This window comes from Dipodomys spectabilis, unplaced genomic scaffold (assembly GCF_019054845.1).
Source record: "Dipodomys spectabilis isolate Male_0828 unplaced genomic scaffold, ASM1905484v1 ptg000126l, whole genome shotgun sequence".
NCBI lineage: Eukaryota > Metazoa > Chordata > Mammalia > Rodentia > Heteromyidae > Dipodomys > Dipodomys spectabilis.
In genome coordinates this window covers 3,545,173-3,564,993 of record NW_024870803.1, presented here as the reverse complement: position 1 = coordinate 3,564,993, position 19,821 = coordinate 3,545,173, and the positions used below count along the sequence as shown (strand labels likewise).

At 53.1% G+C, this 19,821-nt stretch overlaps 1 protein-coding gene across 1 annotated transcript in view; it reads right to left on the bottom strand.

The window, feature by feature from the left end:
- Positions 1 to 19,821, bottom strand: part of Prkn (parkin RBR E3 ubiquitin protein ligase) — a 992,623-nt gene that overhangs the window by 4,850 nt on the left and 967,952 nt on the right. The window contains exon 10 of the mRNA XM_042689760.1: positions 5,976 to 6,059. Within this exon, the coding sequence (XP_042545694.1) occupies positions 5,976 to 6,059 (84 nt within the window). The remainder of the gene's footprint in view (positions 1 to 5,975; positions 6,060 to 19,821) is intronic.

Sequence of the window (19,821 nt, the reverse complement as noted above, 5' to 3'; positions counted from 1 at the left end):
CACTGTCGTCCTGGGACTTGAACTCAGGGCATGGGTGATGTCCCTGAGCCTCTTTGTGCTCAAGGCTAGCACTCTACCACTTCTGGCTTTTGCTGAATAGTTTATTGGAGATAAGTCTTACAGACTTTCCTTTCCTGTCCTGGCTGTCTTTAAACTGTGATCCTCAGATCTCAGCCTCCTAAGCACTATCCCTGAGCCAAAAGGCTCAGAGACATTGCCCAGACCCTGAGTTCAAGCCCCAGGACCAAAATGAACACACACACACACGCACACACACACACACACACACACGTTGTGAACATTCCCTGCCCCACATACAGGTTTGTGTGTGAGGCAGTATATATATTCACAAAATGAATATATGTAGTGAATATTTCCCCCCAGCTTACAGACTTGTGTGGGTGAGGCCATTCGTTTTCCCTGGACCCCAGTGTCTGAACACGCCCTACTTTTCCCACCAGCCACGGATTGCACAATCCGGCAGCTCTTCGTCAGTCTAGAAGGTATGGAGATGCATGTGTTCCTCGGCCATGGCTCACAGCCTCGCTGCAGCCCGGGGCTTGGGCTTGTGCACTCTAAGCACTCGGTCGCAGGTGGCCAAGTGGAGCCTGGGCAGTAGAGTGACGGTGACAAAGGATATCGTGGTCAACCCAAGGGAAAGGTCTAGAGCGAGACCTGGAGGCTTCCTGCCCATGGATAGCAGAGATTCAGAGCTGCACCCTGCTTCACATCAACATGCGTGGTCTCTCCAGGAGGAAAGGAAACTAGGGGAAAGAAGAAAAACACTTCCCTCTCACAATTCCACTTTCCTGATGCCCAAGGCACATGGACAGAGCAGTAGGACAGGCTGGGGGAGGGGGTGGGGGAGGGGGAGGGGATGCCCTGCCATCTGAAGAGAGGCTCCTTCCTGTTCAAGAACCAAGACACTTGCTCCCCAAGAGGGACACAGAGTACAACTTGGGTGGCCACTTGCACGCTAGTATGAATTAAGTTATTGGATTTGCCCAGTTAAGGGAATGGGAGTTGCTAAGAAAGTGTTGGCCATTGATGGGCTGGGAAGGTGGCTCAGTGGTAGAGCGCATGCCTTGCATGCCGGAGGCCCTGGGTTTGATTCCTCAGCACCACATAAGCAAAAAGAAAAAAGCCGGAAGTGGCGCTGTGGCTCAAGTGATAGAGCGCTAGCCTTGAGCTGAAGAGCTGAGGGACAGCGCCCAGGCCCAGAGTTCAGGCCCCACGACCGGACCCCCAAAAAAGCAAGTGTTGGCTATTGAGATGGGAGGGGGGGGGGGGGAGGAAGAAGCCAGAGCAGCAATTCTCAATAGTCTCACCTTCACAGATACAACTATTTTCTTTATAGATTGCTTTTGGCAGTACTGGGGTTTGAACTCAGAGCCTCAAGCCTGCCATAGGCAGTGTTCTACCACTTGTGCCACACCTTCAAATCCCTTGGCTTTTTGCTTTTCAGGTAAGTCTCATGCTTTTGCCTGCGCTGACCTCAGAGAGATGGACATTTTCTACCTCTGCTTCCCACATAGCTGGGATTACAGACGGCTTCACCTTGCCTGGTTTGTGTGACAAGTCTCTCTTACGAACTGTTCCCTGGGCGGGCCTCAAACGGCGGTCCTTCCATCTCTGCAACCCGATCATCATTTCCAGTGACGGTACAGGATCAGAAGTACCGAGCGCTCTCACCCACTCTCGGAGCCCGGTAGGACCTCGCTAACAGTTGGCGTTTCTGTACTCAGCGGGTTACTGCCAAAGGAGGGAGGGGTCACCAGGGGTGAAGAGTCAGGGAGGGTTGGAGTGGACTGGACCTGTGTGGGCAGGAACTAGCACTCAGGGCAGGAAGCAGGCAGGGAGGTTGGCCCTGGGTTCGAGGATTCACTGCCATGATGCCTGCATGGTCTCCCGCACCACACCAGCCTCTTCCTTCTGACGCTTTGACATCGGGAGCCCTGTGGACCCTGGAGGGTCTGTTCTTCCCAGTGCCACTAATTTAGAGGCAGAGGCCCCTTCCACGTGCCCATCGACCACCAGCCAGAGCCCACACCCCGAGGCCACCTCCGCCTGGTTCTCATGCTCAGCACACATACCCCCCTGCCCTCCTCAGCCAGGGCTGGGCACCTACAAAGGTGGAGAGGGAGGCCCCGCAAAGCTCTTGGGTCCTCCTAGGAGCCAGTGCCTTCCTGGCTGGCAAAGGAGGGCGGAGGCTCCAGGCTCAGGGTCCTGCTTGTGAGCGGCACCCCCTGCTGGTGGCCACGCGAATGACACCATCACCTGGCACGGGCCATGAGCTTCCATAGCACCCAGTTCCCTTGGGGCTGCGAGGGCAGGACTCTGGGCCCTGCCTGTCTGAGCCCCTCTCTGGCCCTGGGGTCACAGTGACCCCCGTGGCCCTCTGACGCGGTGCTCTGGGACATAAGCCTGCAGAGGGACTCACCCTCTTCTTCAACTGGTTATTTCATCTTTAAAAAATCTTGTTTGTGGGGCTGGGAAGGTGGCTCTGTGGTAGGGTGCTTGCCTTGCATGCATGAGGCCTTGGGTTCGATTCCTCAGCACCACACAAGCAGAAAAAGCCGGAGCTGGTGCTGTAGCTCAAGTAGTAGAGCGCTTGCCTTGAGTGGAAGAGCTGAGGGACAGCGCCCAGAGTTCAGGCCCCACGACCGACCAAAAAAAAAAGAAATCCTGTTTTGGGCATGAGATAATTACACATGATTACGGGGCGTGGGGCGCTGCTTTGATAGCCTGTAATCCTCTCAACAACCAGGTCCACCCTGGTCCTGGTAAAGTACGGCCTTTCCCTTAGGGGCTTGGCGCCATCTGGTGGCCATTGATGCACAGCGCCTGGCGCCCAGCTCCCAGGGGCTGGGTGGCTTGTCACGGCTGCTTGCTTCCCTGGACACCAGAAAAGGGGCCCGGGCACGCAGTGCGTGGCACGCAGCGTGTGTGCCAGTGTGGCTCTGTGTGCTGTGGATTCTCATGTGCAGGCTTGTGTGTGTGTGAGGTGTGTTCTGTAACTGTGCGTGCCTGTGACACACAGGAATGCAGTGTGTATGGAGCGTGTGCCGTGGTGTGTGTGTGTGTGATGTGTTTTGTATGGTGGGGTTGTGTGTGGTGTGCATTAGCGCATGCATGGGGTGTGTGGTGTGCACATGTGGTGCGTGACCTGCATGTAACATGTCTGTAGGCGTGTGTGCCGTGTAGGATGTGTGCACGTGTAGCATCTGTGTGCTGTGTGACGCGTGTGCAGCACGCTCTGTGGGTGAGACAACACAGTCCTGCGAGCACGTTTCCCGCAGGATGCAATGGTTCTGGTAGTTTGCATGTGAAATCGGCTCTCCGGGCTGTGGAGCTGCAAATTCAGGCAAGGACCTGAGATTAGGAGCTTTGTGTACCAAGTGTGCGGGACGGGGGGTGGGAGAGGGTGGGGGGACCCTAATAAAGGACAGCTGTGTCTCCAGGGGCTGGGATTCATGTCGTCTTCAGGAGACTGGGTTAGTTCCATGAGAGTGGGTTGTTACACAGTTCCTGTGTGTATGTGCTGTGTGTGCATGTGTGTGTACCTATGTATGCCACGTGTGCATGTGTGGGAACATCCGTGCATGTGTGTGTCTGCGTGTTATATGTGTGTGTGCATGCGTGCCTCTATTTGTCTTTCCATCTTACCTTCGCTTCCCCCCGAGCCCGATGCGTTTAGCATCCAGCCTTGGGAGCCCTGCAGCCCCCAGCCTTTCCATTTTGTAGCACTTTGCGGCTTATAAACGCTTGGCACACACTCATTCCATTATTTATAGCTCAGCAGATCTGGCTGGCGCGTGGCCGGGAGGGAAAGGCCGGGGCGCTGAGCGCTGGGCCTGTGAGCGTAGGAAATCGAATGATGCTTTCCACGCCCTGCCCCGGGCCACTCTGCTCCTGAGCGAGCCTTCAAACCTTCCTGCTGGGGCAGAGTACTTTGGGAATGCGCTCCAGGGTCGGGGCGTGTGTGTGTGTGTGTGGGGGGGTGGGGTTACTGGGCATTTCTGCAGCAGTTGGCCCCGGGGTGGATGCATGCAGGAGACACTTGAGTGGAGATTTATCCTCCCCCCAGCCTCGTCCCCATGGGCTCAGGCTGGGCCCGAGCCAAGGTCTGAGGACAGGTGCAGGGGCTGCAGGGGGAGAAACTCAAGTGCGTGGTGTGGCGCTCCTGAGCTGGCGCAGACCCTCATCCTGGGGGGGGGGGGGCTTCGCCTCTGATGTGAGCCCAAGGGGCTGGATGGGCATGGTGGAGGGGGGGCAGGGCCCCCACCGGCTGAGGCAGGTGGATCGTCAGAGATCCCCAAGCTCTCCACCATTGTGACTTCAAGCTTCTTCAGTATTTTGAAACCAACTGAAATCCAGCTTTTGAGTTTGCTGTCGTCGTCGTCTTCTTCTTGTTCTTGTTCTTCTTCTCCTCCTCCTCCTCCTTCTTCTTCTTCTCCTTCTCCTCCTTCTCCCCCTCCTCCTCCTCCTCTTCCCCCCTCCTCCTCCTCCCCCCCCCCTCCTCCTCCTCCTCCTCCTCTTCTTCTTGTTCTTTTTCTTCTTCTTGCATTAATAAAAGAATGTGCAGGAGACCGGGCTCGCCTGGCTGGAGAACGCACTCGAAGTCCACACACTGGAACAGATCCATCGGCGGGGAAGACCATGTGGGCCGCCAGTTAGCCGCGTCCAGAGACAGGGCGGCAGGGGAGGGGAGGGCAAGGGAGGGGAGGGGAGGGCAAGGGAGGAGAGGGGAGGGCAAGGGAGGGGAGGGCAAGGGAGGGGAGGGGAGGGGAGGTGCTTTGGGTGCGCCTGTGACTTAAGGATGCCAGGGAGTCTGCAGAGACGCGTTGGAGAAGACGCGCAGGCAGGGCTGGCTCGAGTTGTCTGATCTGGGGATGGCGGGGCTTTCTTCATCGGCCAGCCCAGGCTCAGGGCCTCTCCCTGCCCCACGCCCCTGGGATGGGGGACAGCGAGGAAGTGTGGGTGTAAGAGGCAACCCCAGCGATGGCTGGGCTGGGCCCTTGGATGCCCTCCGCGCTGGGCTCCTGGGGCCGAGCTCTTCCTGCCGTGGTCCCTTTACAGCCTCGGCGGGCACCGGGAGGACGGCACCGCCCCGGGCCTGGCATCTGAGAGAGAAGGCTGACAGTTCAGGAGACACCGCCAGGCACTGCTTCCGTTCTCTTCCAGAAAGATTCAACAATGTTTCTGGGCCAAAGATGGAACTAATGGTCACCCCGGTCACATCTGTGACTTGGGGACTTTTTTTTTTTCTGTTGGTCGTGGGTCTTGAACTCTGGGCCAGGGCACTGTTCCTGGCTCTTTGGCTCAATGTGAGCCACTTGACCCACAGCACCATTTCTGGTTTTCTGGTAGTTCATTGGAGATAAGAGTCTCATCGACTTCCCTGCCCAGGCTGGCTTTGAACCGCGACCCTCATATCTCAGCCTCCTGAGTAGCCACCGGCGCCCAGCAATCAGGGACGGTTTTAACTGTACATTCCTTGCTTACTTTCTGCCTAAAGTTCTCCCTATTTAACTAAGGCTGGAACCTGAACCCACCCCAGTGCCGGAGTGGTTCTGAGTGCTGTCTGCCCGTGGCCGCCATGTTCTCTGCCTGCCTCCCTCCCATCTCTCTGTCTGTCTGTCTGTCTGTCTGTCTGTCTGTCTGTCTTCTGGTGTTGGTGCTTGAACTCAGGGCCCCATGCTCTTCCTTGGCGTTTTTGCTTGTGACTGGCATGTTATTAGTTGAGCCACACTTTCACTTCCGGCTTTTCGCTGGTTAATTAGAGAAGCTCTCTGGAGGGGAGTGGCCAGACCGAATGTGGAGCTCCTGGAACTTGGGCCTGGGGGTCCAGGCACCCGGTTTCACAGACATCCACCTGGCCATGGGGACGTGCACATGGCCTGGGGACCCCATCCCGCCCTGCTGCTGGGGTTCATGGCAGAGCCCTCTCTGAGGGCGGGAAGGGGGCCACTGACCTGAGAAGTGGCTCCCGAGGTGTTAAACAGCGTGCTGCAGCCGCCGGCATGGTACGCATCCTTGCAGTCCCGGCAGAAGACAAACTGTGGAGAACACAGAGAGCCATGGGTCTGCTGCATGTGGTCAGGCCACGGTTTCCCTTTTCCCAACTCACCCTGCTCATTCCTCTGGTTTCCATGACAAATGACCTTGTGCAAAGAGACACCAAGTTATATTTGGATGGCTCTGTTCACTCTTCATTGGAGAATGCTACAAGCAAGGCAGCAGGACGCTAAAGATCAAGGGTGAGCTGGACACCATGGCTCACACCTGTAATCCGAGCTACTTAGGATCCTGAGATCTGAGGATCAAGGTTTGAAGCCAACCAAGGCAGGAAAACCTTTGAGACTCATATCTCTAATTACCCAGCAAAAAGCTAGAAGTGAACGTATGGCTCAAGTAGTAGAGCATTAGCCTTGGATGAGAAGTTAATCAAGGGCATGTTGTACTGAGTTCAGGTCCCAGTACCAGCACGCATATGCGCATGTGTGCATGTGCGCGCGCGCACGCGCACACACACACACACACACACACACACACACACGGATGAGTCACACTTCATTCCTTCCAGATGCTCCCAGCGGAGGAGACGGTATTGGGAGTAAATGCTTGGAGCCAGTGGAGAGGGGAACAGAGCAGGAGGAAAGCGACTTGCGTGTATTTGGTGCTGTTTCCCTCTCTCCCTCCTGCCATCCTCTAACCCACTCAAACCATCCCACAATCAGAAATATGCTATGCTCCCCTCCCTCTCCGTATATACCTACATATGTGCCTATGTGATATATAGATGCATATGATGCTCTGTGTTGCATATGCATGTGCACATGAATAGAAGATGGTTGTCGCTATGGCCTGTTTAAGGGAGCCAGGGGGAAGAGACCGGGGAAACACAGTGATAGAGGGTGAATAATATTAAAATGCATTGCCATTGTGTATGAAGTATCAATAAAAGTGTTAGTGAGCAGAGGCCTGGGGGCGGGGAAAGAGAGAGGAGAAGGGTACTCTCATGAAGACAAAATCCATTCCCATCTGAACCGCCATTGTGAAACCCCTTGGTGCAATGTACACACACACACACACACACACACACACACACACATTATTAGGATGAAGGTGAACAGAATGGGTGAAAGAGGATGCAAATGACTGGGTGCTTCATTTGCATATATGTAAATACAACAATAAAACCAACTGACATTGTTTTAGAGGGGTGGAAGGGAGGGAGGGTATTCAGAGGGGTGGGTTTGATTGGGACGTGTGGTATGCACGGGTAAAAACATCACAGTGAGCCTCTACCTTGTATAACAGTTGCACGCTAATAAAAAATCTTAAAAAATGAGCTCAAGAGAATTGAATACCAAATGCATAAATAATCCAGTTAATAAATAGGCTACATGGGAAAGTGAATTGGATAGACAGTTCTCAAATGAAGTATAAACAGCTAATAAATAAATGAAGAACTATTCAACATCCCAGGCCCTTAAAAACCACAAATAAAAATGACACTGATATTTCATGTCGTGCCACTCAGAATGACAATCCTCAAGGAAACCAACACACAGAAATGCTGGTGGGAATGGGGAGGGGAGGCCCTATGCACTGTTGGTGGCACTGTCTGAGGGACACTGGAAATCAGTCTGGTGGCTCCTCAGAAAACAGAAACAGAACTGTCTTACAACTCTGCCATACAACTTCTGGGCCCAAAAGACAATGAATGGAAAAAGAAAATGTGGACTATGTGTACAATGATCTACTAAAAGGAAGAATAAAGTTATGACATTTGCAGGAAAATGTTGAGGAAAGCTAACCTCAAAGCTCTAATATAGCAGATTTCATTCATGATGAATCATTACTAAAATGATAGTAATGATGATTATAATAGACGTAAGTATAAAAGAGGAACTAACGGGAGAAAAAGAGATGTTTGGGAGGATGAATGCGATTGAAGCACATTGTGTATGTGTGTGTGTGTGTGTGTGTGTGTGTGACACATATACATATAAATATAGCATGTGGGGCTGGGAAGGTGGCTCAGTTGGTAGAGCGCTTGCCTTGCATGCATGAGGCCCTGGGTTCGATTCCTCAGCACCACATAAGCAGAAAAAGCCGGAAGTGGTGCTGCGGCTCAAGTGGTAGAGTGCTAGCCTGGAGCTGAGGGACAGTGCCCAGGCCCAGAGTTTAGGCTCCACGACTGACAAAAAAGAAAGAAAGAAAGAAAGAAAGAAAAAGAAAAGGATAGCATGGTAAATTGCTCTTTGAAGGGGGAGGTAGAAGAGGGCGTTAAGAACATGTAGCCGAGGGTGAATTTGTTCCAAATACATTGTACACATCGATAGAAATATCACAATGAAACATAAAACTCCTTTGCGCAAGTAAGGGAGCCTTAAAATAGAAAAAAAGACTAATTTAACTGAAACACTGAAGCAAAACAAATAGTTTACAAATAACACCAACTTTATGTCAAGGACCCCTGCTTTTCCTCCGAGATTCCAGAATACAACCCCCACCCCCAACACATTTTTCCTTACATCTTCAGCCTGTGAACAGACTTCTTTCTTCCCCTATGTCCATCTTCTTTCAAACATTTACCTAAAAAGTACTTTACTGTCAAGACATTACATTACCCCTTAAGACGTAACAACCACAAAAGGCAATCATTTTATAGTACAATGGCCTCTTTTCCAGAAATACACCACTAGAAGGGCTATAACCACCACTTTTAGACTTCAGGTTGAACAGCCCTTACTTGAAACGTTTGGAACAAGATATATTTCGAATTTTTGATTTTTTTCAGATTATGGAAAACTTGTTTACACCTAATGGGATATCATGGGGATGGATCCAAGTTCAAGCACGGAATTCACTTGCAATATACATTTTCTGCACATGGTCTGCTGGCGACTTCTTACAATAATCTCAGTGTGCCTACCCTTGGCTTCGACCTCTCACGTGAGGTCATGTGTGGAAGCTCTGCTCTGGTGTCATGGGCACACTCAGAAGACTTCAGATTTTAGAGCATTTTGGGTTTGGAGTAAGAGATATCTCACCTATATTATATTCTTACTTCTTAGAGACTGAGCTCCAATGTAGAATGTCAACTTATTTAAAAGTTTAGGTTAGTGGGAGACGGTATATATCAAGACTTCCCTAACCCAGATCACCAGGACAACCAGGTTTTAGTCTCTAATAGTTTATTTTCTTTGAATGGAAAGTGAATGGTAAATTGGGTCCTAGCATTTCCTGTGAAGGTTTTCTCCTTCTCTTAAAATGTCTCTGCTAATCTTCACTCATTTCTTTCTTTTTTTTTTTTTTGGTCCAGTTGTGGGGCCTGAACTCTGGGCCTGGGCGCTGTCCCTCAGCTCTTCAGCTCAAGGCTAGCGCTCTACCACTTGAGCCACAGCGCCACTTCCGGCTTTTTTCTTTTTGCTTATGTGGTGCTGAGGAATCGAACCCAGGGTCTCAGGCATGCAAGGCAAGTGCTCTTAGCACTGAGCCACCTTCCCAGCCCTTCACTCATTTCTTATATGCTCCAAGAAAAGCTGGGCTCTATGAGAAGCTGCACTGTGTGGGGAAGCTGTACTGTGTTGAGAAGTGCTGTGTTTGACAAACTGTGCTATGTGGAGAAGCTGAGCTGTATGGAGAAGCTGTGCCGTGTGTGAGAAGCTGTGTTATGGAAGGCTGTGTGAGGCTGTGTGAGGCTCAGTCATTGAGAACGCCCCGGGACTTCTGAGAGAAGCAAGCCTGATTTCCCGGGCAACAGGAAAAATGCTTGACATCTTATTAGCCAGTGCATGAGATATAAAATCAGTTTCATGGTGGAGGAGCACCCTGGAGGTTGATCAGTTTGTCAGAATAACTAGGCCATTCCCGACACAAAGACATTAAATTCTCACCGGCACTGCCAAGAGCAGACCATAAAGAAATAACAGAAAATGAAGAGCACAGAAAGCCGAAAGCCTTGCGCTGTTAGGATGGTCAGCAAGCAAAGGCTGAAGAGACGCTGGCCGTGAGGAGCATGGGTACATTCATGAGAGTGCTTGGGTTTCAAAAGAATACATTTCTATACATGAGCAGCCGTTCCTTCCCAGTTAAATATCCCAAACCTGCTTCATACACAGTGAAGACAATGATCAGAAGGTCTCATTTATCTGGAAAGTGTTTGTTCTTGTTGTTTAAATCACAGTCTTCTGGGCTGGGAAGGTGGCTCAGTGGTAGAACGCTTGCCTTGCATGCCTGAGGCCCTGGGTTCAATTCCTCAGCACCACATAAGCAAAAAGCAAAAAGCCGGAAGTGGCTCTGTGGCTCAAGTGGTAGAGCGCTAGCCTTGAGCTGAAGAGCTGAGGGACAGCGTCCAGGCCCAGAGTTCAGGCCCCACGACCGGACCCAAAAAAAAAAAAAAAAAAAAAAATCACAGTCTTCTGAAGTCTTTCCATGTTGCTTGCACAAATGCTTAGTGCTTCAGTTCCCAAACTATGCACAGAGGAGCCCTGGCGCGCTGCAGCAGACCCAGAGCAGTGCTCTAGAATATGAACACATTTAGGCAACCCAGAAAGCTGTTGTAAAGACATTCTGCAAACACACGGGCACACGCCGTCACACGCTGTCACGCTGGCGGACATCACGAGTGGGAGGCCGCTCTCGGGGTCTGGCGGGCCTGACTGGATTTGGTGAAGGAGCCTGGGAGCAGCGGGCTGCTGTGAGGGGAAGGGAGTCTCCCTGCGGACTGCGGCTTCTCCCCGCGCCCACCACAGCTCAGCCTGTCTGCCCCGGCGGCCGGCGCCGCGCACTCCCGACGCACTGCCTGGCCCCACAAGCTGGTTATTGTTGCAATTCCTTATAGCACATCTCTTCATGTGTGTGTGTGCACGTGCGTGCGTGTGTTCGCACGGCGCGTGTGTGTTCGCGTGTGTGTGCATGTGTATGTTCACACGTGTGTGTGTGTTTGCGCGTGTGTGCGCGTACGTGTGTGCGCGTGTGCATGTGTACGTGTGTGCGCGTGTGTGTTCGCGCGTGTGTGCGTACGTGTGTGTGCGTACGTGTGTGTGTGCGTGTGTGTGCGTGTGTCTCCTGTCTCTGCAAGAGCCCTGGTCCACACAGCTCCTATAGAAAAAAATTAACTAGGTCAGTTTACTTCTGTTTTATAGAACAGACAGAAAAAAAAACAATCAAAAGTGTCTGTGCTATTTACTACATTGTAGTTCAAACCTCTTTCCATTAAAAAAAACTCCCAAGAAGCCAAAAGACAAATTCTTCTCATAATTAGTCAGGATAAAGGTCGTTGCTTTCCGAGGTGTGACTGTTTCCTCTTCCCGTGGTGTGACTGTTTGTTTCCTTTTTACAATGAACAAGTGAACGTGACTTCACTGCGGTCCGAGCCGTGTGACTCAGTCATGTGAACGTGGCAACGGAATGCCGCGTTTCCCCCCAATTTTCAAACATGGGAGAGCGGTGCCCACGTTTTTCATGTAATGCTAGTAATCGGCTGGTCCAAAGTGCCTGAGAGGAGGTGTAAAAACCTAGTTACAAAGGCGGAATCTAACCAGGCAAGTCTTTCTATGAAGAGAACAATGGTCTTGACGTTGAAGTCGTATTCTTGCCGTGCTCGCTCAGGCACATCGGCCAGTGCCGTTTCAGTCAAACATTGGCCTCGTTTCTGTGCCGCCAAGAGGCCCCCTTGGCCGGCCGTGAATGCGCAGTTGAAGGAGAGACAAGAACGCTGCAGGAGACAAAGAAATAGGAATGCTCCAGAGATGTCAATGAAAGTCGATCAGAAGGTTTTGTGGACCTCAACAAGCTCCGAAAAAGTTAGAAAGCTGCTCCCCCCCTCCACCATGGGTGGGTTCTTATTAACAAAGAGTGAAGTTCAGGATGTATGCCATGTTTACATCAAATCTATGATGCAGGAAGAGAAACACACCAAGGAAATCACTTTGGATGTATGTCTGAAAACTCAAGACCTCCTCCAGGAGGGCTCAGGCAGCCCTGTTGTCCTGTTTATTTATAGTCTTTGGGAGCATATGGGGGAGGGAGGCCCAGAAACGGAGGCTCACCAGGTTTACATCCTAGGAGTAACAGGCCGCACCCAGGCATGATGTAGCTGCACCCCCAGCTTTGAAGTGGGCCACACCCCCAGGTTTGGACAGGCCCACTTCAGTGACATTCCCACTGAAGGACATAACTCTCAGATGTGCCCTAGCTGTTATGTGGCACATGACTAAATTTACTTTCAGGATGAGTGAAAGTTGACATATGGGCAACTTGTGAAAGAATTAGCATATTCTAGCTCATGAACAGAGTCTAGTAGATATTTGTATTTTAAAAGATTAGGTACAGCTTAGTCTTTAAAAGTAGAACCTTTGAAGTCAGAGAGCCTTGGAGACAGAGATCTTTCTTTCTCTCCTTCCTTCCTTCCTTCCTTCCTTCCTTCCTCCCTCCCTCCCTTCCTCCCTTCCTTCCTCCCTTCTTTCCTTCCTTCCTTCCTTCCTTCCTTCCTTCCTTCCTTCTTTCTTTCTTTCTTTCTTTCTTTCTTTCTTTCTTTCTTTCTTTCTTTCTTTCTTTCTTTCTATCTGCCCAATGGTTCAGGCATTTCATCAGTGAACAAGGCCTAATAACAAGATAATAAATATTTATCATGGCTGTTGTTTGCTGTGTAGCAAACACAGGCAATAGCTTTCCCATGGGTCATCATGATTTATGAGCAGTAAGAGCCTGTAGAAACGTAAGGTGCTACTCAGCCCTTTGTTAACAAAGACATTCCAAGCATACTGATGATAATGACTGTCATATCAAAGTCTAGAACCCTTTCAGAAAAACTGAGTTTATAGATTCCCAATAAGTTTGAGGTTTCCCTCCTCCTCCCAGCTGGAACTGGCGCACCAGGGCAGGCATTCTCGGAGACAATGAGTGTGCATGTGGATGGAGCAACAGGAGCCGCCTGCCCCGTTAACTCCTCAACATCAGCAGAGTCTTCATTTGATTGATGTGTGAGTCTCGCCAAGGGCACGTTCTAAAGGGAGACAGATGCATATTTTCTCTCCAGCAGCCAGGGAAGGAACCAAGTGATCGGCTCTCAGCGTCCTCAGAACACTGAACGTGCTGATCAATAAGGTTGAGAGCCAGTTGGTGCCTACAAGTAATGACCTTTAAAAGGAGATTTTGATCCTTAAAGTTGAATGAAAGCCCCCATTTCTCCGTGCTTGTTTTCCTTCGTGACTGCATCTGTTATAAAAGCAGTCTGTTATGTGCCCCTTATTTTTCTTCTGCAGCTCTGAAGTTCAATGTTAAAGAGAACGAGAGGGAAATCAAACACCATCTTAGGACCCCTGACTATAGCCGAGGGAGGCATCAAAGGCGTGCAGCACATTATTTGTACTCCTTTGGGGACAGGAGAAATACTGTTCTTTGGGTGTGCGGCTGAACTGAAGGGGGCAGCAGAGGCCCGCGAGCACAGCTGAGGTGTGTTAAAGACAGCGCTCCCAGGTCCGGTGCAGGGCGGGGCGAGGTGCGCCCTCCCCAAGTCTGCAAATCGGAGCAGAAGCTATGGAATAACGATGCACTAACGCCCCACTTTGGGGAGACAGTGGCATCATATTTTCCTTCACGTGCACAGTATCTTAGAATCACAGAATGTCCTGGTGGAGAGCAAACTTACATGATGCTAAGTTCTCAGCGTAAACAGACCAGGACAATATGTTACAAAGCTCAATGTCCAAAGAGGCTGAATTTGAAGAATATCCAAAAGTCCAAAGGCTGGCCATGTATCTAGTGGTCTGTCTGTCTTGCCAACCTTCTTTATATTCCCCCAATTCCATACTAACGACCCACGGATGGCTAAACGACGCTCTCAGTTTCCCCACAGCACGAGGCATCTAGCTCCTTGTACACACAAAGCCTCTGATATTAGACTCTGGCGTTCCTGCCTTTGCAATCTATTCCTGGGAGATCTCACAGGGTCTCTGCCCATTTTCTCCCTGCACCTGGTCAAGCATGTGCGCGTACCCTGGCAGCGCGTCCGGTGTGCACCTTCACGTATCTGTCTCGTGCGGCTCAGAGCCCAGGGCTTCCCAAGGAAGATGGCAGCCGCACTCGGCTTGCCTCTAGCATCACCGACCCGGACCTCCCGCCTCGCGTTCAGAGCTCTGCTGGGAATCGAATGATCCAGATGTGATTATGGACATTGCCATTGAAACGGAGTTCTCACCTCCAAACAGTTCTGCTTTTTAAACGTAAAGATTGGCCACGTATTTTTCTTTTTTTTGCTAACTGCTTTCCGGAGACATAATTTTCATAGACTTGGGCTTTAAAAATTGTTTATGTTTTTTTTGAATGGCATACACACATACAAAAGCACAGATTGAAAGGAACACAAAGCGCACGGTGTAAGGAGGGCCTCCTTTCTTTCTTGGTCAAGGTTTCAGAGGAAATTTTTGACTGTTACCTACTTGCGGGTTTCGTGTTGCACAATATTGTATGCATTCAAGCGCGCACACACGTTAAGCAAACATGGCACAAAGTGTGATTTGCGGTGCTGTGCTCAGGAGGTTGGATTTGCATTTACTGAATCTTAGGGGCAGCTCTCCACCCGCAGCTACGAGCATGGGGGCTTCTCCCACTGACTGAGGGTGCTCCTGATGACTGAGGGTGCTCCCGCTGGCTGAGGGTGCTCCTGCTGACTGAGGGTACTCCCACTGAGAGTGCTCCTGCTGACTGAGAGTGCTCCCGCTGACTGAGGGTGCTCCCGCTGACTGAGGGTGCTCCCACTGAGAGGGCTCCCGCTGACTGAGGGTACTCCCACTGACAGAGGGTGCTCCTGCTGAGGGTGCTCCCGCTGACTGAGGGTGCTCCTGCTGACTGAGGGTGCTCCTGCTGACTGAGGGTGCTCCCGCTGACTGAGGGTGCTCCCGCTAATGGCTGCACTGCGTCGTTTGCTGAACTGGCCCACCACCAGGGGGACCTAAGGGCTCTTCCCAGAGTTTGCCATTAGAATGCCTTTCCGGGACATGGTCAGAGGGCAGTGTCCTCCATTCAGAGCATGCGGGGACCTGCGCAGTGCCCACCCCTGCTTCTGTACACTGTGTTTTCTCACCCTACTCTATTTTATTTTTGTCAGTCCTGGGGCTTGAACTCAGGGCATGGGCATTGTCCCTGAGCTTCTTTTGCTCAAGGCTAGTGCTCTGCCACTTGAGCCGCAGAGCCACTTCCGGTCTTTTCTGTGTATATGGTACTGAAGAATCAAACCCAGGGCTTCATGCATGCCAAGCAAGCACTCTACCACAGAACCACCTTGCCAGCCCTGCACACTGTGTTTTCAATCATCAGCTCCTCTAATCATCCACACTGTCCTTTCTCAGCTCTGTCATGTAAAGATGCTCAGCCCCAGGACGGCCCTGGTTTGCACTTGTCCTGCTTGATGAAGAAGGACTTTTGGAAGTCCAGGTAAGAAAGAGGAAGAGAAGGGGCAGTATCAGGTCCTGCGGCTGCACACGGCATCCTGAGCTGTCACTTGGCAGAATTGCTCTCTGTGGCCAGCAGCCCACCCCGGCCCCGGGGAGCTGGGCAGACAAGAAAGATGGCAGTGGCTCTACCCACGCCTCCTTCTACCCACGTCCCCTTCTACCCACGCCCCATCTACCCACGCCCCCTTCTACCCACGCCCCCTTCTACCCACGCCCCCTGTCTACCCACGCCCCCTTCTACCCACGCCCCCTTCTACCCACGCCCCCTGTCTACCCACGCCCCCTGTCTACCCACGCCCCCTTCTACCCACGCCCCCTGTCTACCCACGCCCCCTTCTACCCACAACCCCTTCTACCCACGCCCCCTGTCTACCCACGCCCCCTTCTACCCACGCCCCCTGTCTACCCACGACCCCTTCTACCCACGACCCCTTCTACCCACGCCCCATCTACCCACGGCCCCTTCTACCCACGCCCCCTGTCTACCCACGCCCCCTTCTACCCTCGACCCCTTCTACCCACGCCCCCTTCTACCCACGCCCCATCTACCCACGGCCCCTTCTACCCACGCCCCCTGTCTACCCACGCCCCCTTCTACCCACGCCCCATCTACCCACGCCCCCTTCTACCCACGCCCCCTTCTACCCACGCCCCCTGTCTACCCACGCCCCCTGTCTACCCACGCCCCCTTCTACCCACGCCCCATCTACCCACGCCCCCTTCCACCCACGCCCCTTCCACCCACGCCCCTTCCACCCACGCCCCCTGTCTACCCACGCCCCCTGTCTACCCACGCCCCCTTCTACCCACGCCCCCTTCTACCCACGCCCCCATCTACCCACGCCCCCTTCCACCCACGCCCCCTTCCACCCACGCCCCCTGTCTACCCACGCCCCCTGTCTACCCACGCCCCCTTCTACCCACGCCCCCTTCTACCCACGCCCCCTTCTACCCACGCCCCATCTACCCACGCCCCCTTCTACCCACGCCCCCTGTCTACCCACGCCCCCTTCTACCCACGCCCCCGTCTACCCACGCCTTCTACCCACGCCCCCTTCTACCCACGCCCCATCTACCCACGCCCCCTTCTACCCACGCCCCCTGTCTACCCACGCCCCCTTCTACCCACGCCCCCTGTCTACCCACGCCCCCTTCTACCCACGCCCCCTTCCACCCACAACCCCTTCCACCCACGCCCCCTGTCTACCCACGCCCCCTGTCTACCCACGCCCCCTGTCTACCCACGCCCCCTTCTACCCTCGCCCCCTGTCTACCCACGCCCCCTTCTACCCACGCCCCCGTCTACCCACGCCCCCGTCTACCCACGCCCCCTTCTACCCACGCCCCCTGTCTACCCACGCCCCCGTCTACCCACGCCCCCTTCTACCCACGCCCCCTTCTACCCACGCCCCATCTACCCACGTCCCCTTCTACCCACGCCCCCTGTCTACCCACGCCCCCTTCCACCCACGCCCCCTGTCTACCCACGCCCCCTGTCTACCCACGCCTTCTACCCACGCCCCCTTCTACCCACGCCCCATCTACCCACGCCCCCTTCTACCCACGCCCCCTGTCTACCCACGCCCCCTTCTACCCACGCCCCCTGTCTACCCACGCCCCCTTCTACCCACGCCCCCTTCTACCCACAACCCCTTCCACCCACGCCCCCTGTCTACCCACGCCCCCTTCTACCCACGCCCCCTTCTACCCACGCCCCATCTACCCACGCCCCCTTCTACCCTCGCCCCCTGTCTACCCACGCCCCCTTCTACCCACGCCCCCTGTCTACCCACGCCCCCGTCTACCCACGCCCCCTTCTACCCACGCCCCCTGTCTACCCACGCCCCCTGTCTACCCACGCCCCCTTCTACCCACGCCCCCTGTCTACCCACGCCCCCCGTCTACCCACGTCCCCTTCTACCCACGCCCCCCGTCTACCCTCGCCCCCCCGTCTACCCACGCCCCCCGTCTACCCACGCCCCCCGTCTACCCACGCCCCCCGTCTACCCACGCCCCTTCTACCCACGCGCCCTTCTACCCACGCCCCCTTCTACCCACTCCCCCTGTCTACCCACGCCCCCTGTCTACCCACGCCCCCTTCTACCCACGCCCCCCGTCTACCCACGCCCCCTTCTACCCACGCCCCCTTCTACCCACGCCCCCTTCCACCCACGCCCCTTCCACCCACGCCCCCTGTCTACCCACGCCCCCTGTCTACCCACGCCCCCTTCCACCCACGCCCCCTTCCACCCACGCCCCCTTCCACCCACGCCCCCTGTCTACCCACGCCCCCTTCCACCCACGCCCCCTTCCACCCACGCCCCCTTCTACCCACGGCCCCTTCCACCCACGCCCCCTTCCACCCACGCCCCCTTCTACCCACGGCCCCTTCCACCCACGCCCCCTTCCACCCACGCCCCCTTCTACCCACGCCCCTTCCACCCACGCCCCCTTCTACCCACGCCCCGTTTCTTTCTTGCTTCTCCACACTGAGGATCCTGTCTTCTGAACTGCCCGGCCCATGACTGGAATTCCTCTTTTCCAGTGGTTAAAGTCGATCTGTTTGCAGGCTGGAACTCTTGAAAGGATTAGATGCTGATATTTAGATAATTAGTGTTCAACTATACAAACTTCTTGGGCAAATTTTCTGTCTCTGCAAATTTCCTTAAACATCTCGGAGGGAAGGCCCATCGGCATTTCCCAGACCTTATGGAGCCGTTGACTCCTTCCAGAAATGGAGTGCTGGTCACCGAGTAGCAAATTCAACAGCACTTGCAAATACTCTCATTCATTAGCAGACCCATTCAAATATTGCCATTAATTAGTGAACATGTTTGAATATGGCCATTCATTAGTCAGATGCACAGCATATGTCTTCTATAATTTTTAGCTGGTCTCTCATCCTTGTGACCTCACCATTTACAATCTGCAGCAAAGCACGAGACTCCATAAAAATGATCACACTCTGCCAGTAAAAATGTGAAACCCCAGCCATATGGCCATTTGAGCCCGATTTGTCCCAAGGGCCTGTGGTTAGCCTTATGCTCATTGGCATGGCCAGAGTCTCAAGGTTTCCCCGGAACACCTGGGCCTGGGCCTCCGGCAACCCGGGGCAAGACCAGCTTTGGAACGGGGCCCAAGCATGTTTGGGGGTCCGTTACCAGTGCATTCTAAAGACTCTTACCACCTTTGGAAATTTTTTTATTAGTTCACTCAGTAGATCAATCAAAACTATGTATTCAACTGAGGAAAGTGGGCCACACCTGTAATCACAACACTCGGGAAGCTGAGCCAGGAGGACTGCGTGTTCAAGGCCAGCCTCAGCGACCTGAGAAGCAATGCTTATGAATCTTCTCTTCTAGGTAGGATTGTCTCCCTGTTCACTTCTGTCTCCCAGGAATGTGGAGGACGCGGTAGGTGACCCGACCCCTGCCTGGGGGAAGCCGGTGTGGAGGGGAGGAGCTTCCAGTTAGGGTGGAGACAGTGGGATTCTGGGAATGTGTTACCATCAAACCCTGCCAGATCAGTCTTTAGTGTAGTCCAGGCTGCTTGGGTCTTTCTGATTTTGGTAACAGAGCAAAGTCTAGAATGATGCTATTCACCTGAAATAGAAGTCATGTAAAAAGTTCTAGGAAGCCGGGTGCTGGTGGCTCACACCTGTCATCCTAACTACTCAGGAGGCTGAGATCTGAGGATCCTGGTTCAAAGCCAGCCCAGACTTTCGAAAGTCCGTGAGACTCTTATCTCCAATGAACCTCCAGAAAAATGGAAGTGGTACTGTGGCTCAAAAGGAATGCTAGTCTTGAGCAAAAAACTCAGGGACTGAGAAACCTGGCCTGGCCAAAGTGCAACCATATTGGATATTAAGGCCATTTTGTAAAAAGGCTTTTACCGACACATGAGCTCAGGTTCCTGGAAAAATCACATGACCGAAACAGCTCTGACCGGTACTTCCCTAGCAACAGTCAATCAGTACCTAAAGATCCAGATGTTTCTTAAGATAGCATAGTTAACATATTTCGCTGCTTAGCTGCTTAGCCTGCACACTTTAGCCAATAAGATTGTTGCAAGACTTGCTGACTAAATGTTAACCAATCATGTAACTGCTAAGTTGGAAACCCCCTACCCTTGCTGTAACCACAATAAACACCCTGCTAACCTGGAAGTTGGGGTTCTCAACTCTGACCGGCTGCGTTGGGGACGGTGGTGAGTCCAGGCTCGGGCTGGCAATAAATGACTCTCGTGTGCTTGTGTCAGAATTGGCTCCTTGGTGGTCTTTGGGGATCCTTATCTGGGCAAAACAGGACAGCACCCAGGCCCTGAGTTCAAGCCCCATGGCTGATGAAAGCAA